The sequence below is a fragment of the Orycteropus afer genome, unplaced genomic scaffold, assembly GCF_000298275.1.
Source record: "Orycteropus afer afer isolate SDZICR_OR568_19922 unplaced genomic scaffold, OryAfe1.0 scaffold00005, whole genome shotgun sequence".
In the NCBI taxonomy this organism is placed as follows: domain Eukaryota; kingdom Metazoa; phylum Chordata; class Mammalia; order Tubulidentata; family Orycteropodidae; genus Orycteropus; species Orycteropus afer.
In genome coordinates, this window is record NW_006921592.1 from 9,253,263 (window position 1) to 9,259,018 (window position 5,756).

General features: G+C 41.2%; 1 protein-coding gene across 1 annotated transcript in view; it reads left to right on the forward strand.

Annotated features, from left to right (window-relative positions):
• The window catches only part of PCSK5 (proprotein convertase subtilisin/kexin type 5), a 600,269-nt gene that overhangs the window by 573,257 nt on the left and 21,256 nt on the right, over positions 1-5,756 (forward strand). Inside the window, exon 35 of the mRNA XM_042780610.1 lies at positions 3,157-3,374. Coding sequence (XP_042636544.1) covers positions 3,157-3,374 — 218 coding nt within the window. The remainder of the gene's footprint in view (positions 1-3,156; positions 3,375-5,756) is intronic.

Consider the following 5,756-nt stretch of genomic DNA (forward strand, 5'->3'; position numbering starts at 1 on the left):
AAAAAAAAAAAAAAAAAACCTCTTTGGTATTGATAAGCTTTCTTTTCCATGGCTTCTATTGATGCTTTATGGTCTTTATAACAACTGTACTTACTACATTAGTAAAAGAACTTTTGTGCGCTGCTTTATAGTTTACAGAGGAGCTCTAGTGGTGTAGTGGTTAAGGCATTTGGCTGCTAATCAAAAAGTTGGCAGTTCAAACTCCACAGACGAAAGATAAGGCAATCTGCTTCCATAAAGATTTATTTACAGCCTTGGGGCTCACTATGAGTTGGAATCAACTCAATGGCTGTGAGTTTGGAGGTTTGTTTTTTTTTTGGTTTACAAAGTGTTTTCATTCATAATGTATTTACAAATTACTATTTCATTCTATAGTCCTATCAGGTTGAAATTATTCTCTCTATTTAACTGATTAGGAAACTGAGGCACAGAGCAGTTAAGTGATTGCCTAAGTCACTTAGCTAATTATAATACATGATGGAACCAAGGCTGAAAATGAGATCTTTTGACTCTAACCCCATATATCCCTCTGTTCGGTATTTCCCTCTTGCTTTCTCTTTTGAGTCTCGTGTGGTCTTTTATTGATGCTTTCTTTTGTTCTCTTTTCAACACCTTTGCTCTCAAATAGCCAGAGTCTTAATGATTAATTTGTCATAGTTCTTCACCTAACTGCAAGTGGTAAAAAAGGCTTTATTTACCATCAGCTGGGAGTAGTCTGTGCTCACTAAGATCAATGACAGTGGCTATGCAGAGGCATTACCCAGATTACCTGGGTGGGGATGGTAGTAGATTTCAACAAGCTGCTGTTGTTGTTTTGCACCAAAGAAACCATGGATGGAGCTTCAGGTTTCTAGGATAATTTCAGTGTCCTGATCACCAGAGATGCTGAGATGATCAAATGACCTCTAGAAACTCATCTTTGACAAGAATCACTATTTTCTCACTTGGAAAATTTCCATTTACCTTCAACTAATGCAATATTAGGAGCTCTGGTGACGTAGTGCCTAAGGCACTCGACTGCTAACCAGAAGGCTGGTGGTTCAAACCCATCAGCCACTCCTCGGAAGGAAGGTTTGGCAATCTGCTTTCGTAGTGATACCGCCTAGGAAACCCAAAGAGGGGTCTCTATGAGTCAGGTCTGACTCCATGGCACATAACAACAACAACAACAACAACAACGCAATATTGTTTTTGGTAGAGTGGTGAAGGACAGATAAGTTTAGATCACGTTGCTTCCCATCACTAGCTCTCTGGCCTTGAGTAAAGTGTCTAAATTGAGTCTGTTTTCTTACCTGTGAAATAGGAATGTTGTGGTGTGTCATCAAGTTGATTCTGACTCATAGTGACTACAAGTTGTCGCCAACTTACAACATATTCTAGTTACAACGAACCACACTTACCACCATCTGTCTTTTATTTTGTTTTGTGTCATTAGTAATATGTACTACATAAATGTTAAAACATACCTGTAAATTTATATATAATGTTTCCAATCCTCAAGTTGAATGAAGATTAAATTTATAAAGATACAGATGATAAAAGGCAATGATAATGAAAACTAAAAAAATAAATGATGTATTTGATTTATGTCAGAACCGACTTAAGACGGAGTTGTAGAATGAAATCCTGTTATTAAGTCAGGAACTATCTATATATGACACAGTGGAACTGCCTCTAGGGTTTCCTAGGCTATAATCTTTGTGGGAGCAGATTGCCAAGTCTTTTCTCCCACAGAGCCACTGGTAGGTTCAAACCTCCAACCTTATGGTTAGTAGCCAAATGTTTAACCATTGCACTACCAGGGCTCCTTAAAATGGGGATAAGAATATCTAAATCATAATGTGGATTAATACATGGATTAATCATAAAATTAACAATTATTGCTCATGTACATTAATTATTTACAATATGCCAGGCACTGTTCTAACCACTTTCTTGGTATTAATTAGTATAATTTTGAGTAATAGTACAAACAAAACAAACTCACTGCCATCAAGTTGATTCCTACTCATAGCAACCCCTCCTTGGGTTTCCAGAGTGATATCTCTGTGGAAGTAGATTGCCCAATCTTCCTTCTGAGGAGTGCCTGGTGGGTTTAAACCTCCAGCCTTTTGGTTAGCAATCAAATGCCTTTGACACTATGCCACCAGAGCTCCCCCAGACAATAATAGTAGCCCCATATTACAGATGAGGAACCTGAGGCCCAGAGACATTGAGTGACTTGCCCAAGTTGGCATAGCTCATAAATGGTAGTGCTAGGATTTGAACCCATGCAGCCTTGTTCCAGAGGGCAAGCTCCTAACTACCATAGTCTAGGGTACCATTTTTTAGGTTCAGTAAAGTGAAATAATGTTTATGAATTCCCCAGTATACTATCTGGCATATAATAGAAACTTAATGGTAATTTTTCTTATTATATTTAACCAAAAAATCTTTATATCTATTGTATAAAGGTCAAAATCACTCATATCACCCCCTATTTTGAAATACTTTTTAAATTGAAAAACTGGAAGAACCACCCAGGTGCATATTTAAAATCCTTTCCACTTCTCTGGTCCTCTGTTCATTCCAACTTGAAGTTCAAATTTGAAAGTGGAGAAAGAAATGGAAGGAGAAAGTCAAAGGTAGCTAACAATTATTGACTCCCCACTAAGTGTGGTACAGTCCCTGGGTGGACCAAAGTCTTAAGTATTCAACTACTTACAGAAAGTTGGCAGCTTGGATTCACCCAGAGGGACCTCAGAAGAAAGACTAGGCCATCTGCTTCCAAAGTGTCAGCCTTGGAACCTCTACAGAGCACACTTCTGTTCTGCAACACCTGGCGTCCCCTGAGTTGGAACTGACTCAATTGCAACTAGTTTCATTTTACTATGTGTGATACTTATTAGGTCATTTTTTAAGTGTTATCTAATTTAATCCTCACAATTATTAGGGGAGGTATTGTAATGCCCAATCTACTGGTAAGGAAACCAAGAATCATCATTATGTTTGTAGATAAATGATTCTGATTATTTGTGAATCTAATGAGTAAAGTTAAGTAATGAATCTTATTTACCAACTTGTAAATGACTCTTATCTGACTAACCATGTCTTTTCCACCACACTAACTTAAGAGCAAAGCTTCATATTCCTTATTTGCTTCCACCTTGTTTTCAGATATTATGCAGAAAACTCCACCGGACGGTGTGAGAAGTGCAACAAAAGCTGCAAGACATGCCGGGGCCCACGGCCTGTAGACTGCCTGTCCTGTGATACCTTTTTCTTTCTGCTCCGCTCTGAAGGAGAGTGTTACCGCGCCTGCCCAGAGCATTACTTTGCAGACCAGAGCACACAGACCTGTGAAAGATGCCATCCAACGTGCGATAAATGCAAAGGTGAGGGCACAGCTATCATTTTGCATGTGTGTATCTAAAACATGAAAAGATTTTCCTTCTGATTAGCCCTCTCTCCTTTCTCACTACCCTTGTTGGCCCTTCTCACTTCCTAGTCTCCTAGCCATCCTCCTCCAGCACCAGCGCCTCTGTTGTCTCTTGGCTTCTGCAGACTCCCTCTAACCTGGGCTGTTCCTGCACCACTGCTGCCCCTGCATTTCCTCCACGTCCTTCACAGCCCGGAAAACAGGCATCATCTCCTTCTCCAAGTGCTCTATTTTCCACCTGCTCTGTCTTCCATTTATTTCCATTCCTTCAACGACTACTTTAAGACTTCCACCTCAAACTTTCCCAAGCTCCATTTGTATTTTCCAGATACCTACTTGTCTATCCCTAAAAACTCAAAAACTCACTGCTGTTGAGTTGACTCCCACTGATAGTGACCCCTCCTTTGGTTTCCGAGGCAGAATCTCTACCAAAGTAGATTGCCCAGTCTTCTTAAAATCAATATATCCCAACATAAACACTGATATTCACTATTTTGGGAGCTCTGGTAGCATAGTGGCTAAGACACTTGCCTGCTAACCAGATGGCTGGCGGTTCAAACCCACCAGCCACTCCTCGGAAGGAAGGTTGGGCAATCCTACTTCCGTAGTGATACTGCCTCGGAAACCCAAGGAGGGGTCGCTATGAGTCGGGGCCGACTCGACGGCACATAACAACAACAACAACATTCACTATTTTTATAATAGACCCACCAGCCAAATTTTCTTGCCCAGGTTTAATACCCTGAAGTCATCCTTGACTCTTTTATCCCTCATCTCCTGCCCAGTTGCCCCAACAAAGGCAAACTTCAAGGTCTTTTGATTCTCTCCTAAATATTTCTCTAATTAGATCTCTCTCTCCACTCTCCCTATGCTCATTCTCCATGCCCAGATCTCTTGGCCAACCTTTTGAAGTAGCCAACAGGACATCTCAACTCTGTGCTTACCACCACCACCCCACTCCCAGGTTATCCTGCACAATAAAGCCAGAGTGATCTTTCTAAAATTCAAATCTAATCATTTTCCTCTGGAGGAGTCAGCTGCAGGGATCCAGGTGACTGGAGGGAACCCAGGCCACACCCCACAAGCAACAAGGTGGGAAAGCAGGGGAAAGGACAGAAAAAGGCCAGGGGGACTGGGACAGAGCAGGGAGTCAGCCACGGGGATCCAGGTAAGGGGAGGGAACCCAGGCCAGGCCCCATAAGCAGCAAGGCAGGAAAGCAGGGGAAAGGAGAGGAAAAAGGCCAGGTGGGCCAGGACATGGCGAGGAGACAGCAGTAGGGATCCAGGTAAGGGGAGGTTGGAGAGGTTTTGAACAGCAAAGGGAGACAAATTTGTCTGTCAGTTTGTCCTACCATGGTGACGTGTTGCTGTGAGTCTTGAGGCTGTGCCACTGGTGTTTCAAACCCAGTGGGGTGCACATGGTACACAGGTATCAGCCTGACTTGCAGACTGAGACAGACTAGGAAGAAGGAAGAGGCCATCCACTTCTCAAAGAATTGGCCGGGGAAAACCTTATGAATAGCAGAGAACCACTGTCTGATACATTACTGTGAAACTTTATGAATAGTCTGGAAACATTGTCCCATACAGAGGAGGAGGATGAATCACTTAGGTTAGAAGGCTCTCAAAATGCAACTGGGAAAGAGCTGCATCATCAGAGTAAAACTAGCCTTACTCACATGGATAAGGTAAAGCTTACAAGACCTCCATTTGTGGACATGGTACCACTCAAATTGAGAAACAGTGGCAAACATTTATTAATAATTGGAACATGGAATGTATGAAGTATGAATCTAGGAAAATTGGAAGTTGTCAAAAATGAAATGGAATGCATAAAGATAGATATCCTAGGCATTAGTGGGCTAAAATAGACTGCTTTTGACCATTTTGAATCAGACAACCATATGATCTACTATGCCAGGAATGACAATTTGAAGAGGAATGGCATGACATTCATCATCACAAAGGATGTTTCAAGATCTGTCCTGAAGAATAATGTTGTCAGTGACAGGATAATATCCATACATCTCCAAGGAAGACCCAATAATACTACTGTTATTCAATTTATTCACCAACCACCATAGCCAAAGATGAGGAAATTGAAGATTTTTATCAACTTCTGCAGTCTGAAACTGACCAAACATGCAATCAGGATGTGTTAATTATCATTGGTGACTGGAATGCAAAAGTTGGAAACAAAAAAGAATCACCAGTAGTTGGAAAATTTGGCCTTGGTGACAAAAATAATGCTGGAACTCGCATGGTAGAATTTTGCAAGACCAACAACTATTCATTGCAAATAACTTTTTTCAACAACACAAATGGTGGCTGTACACAT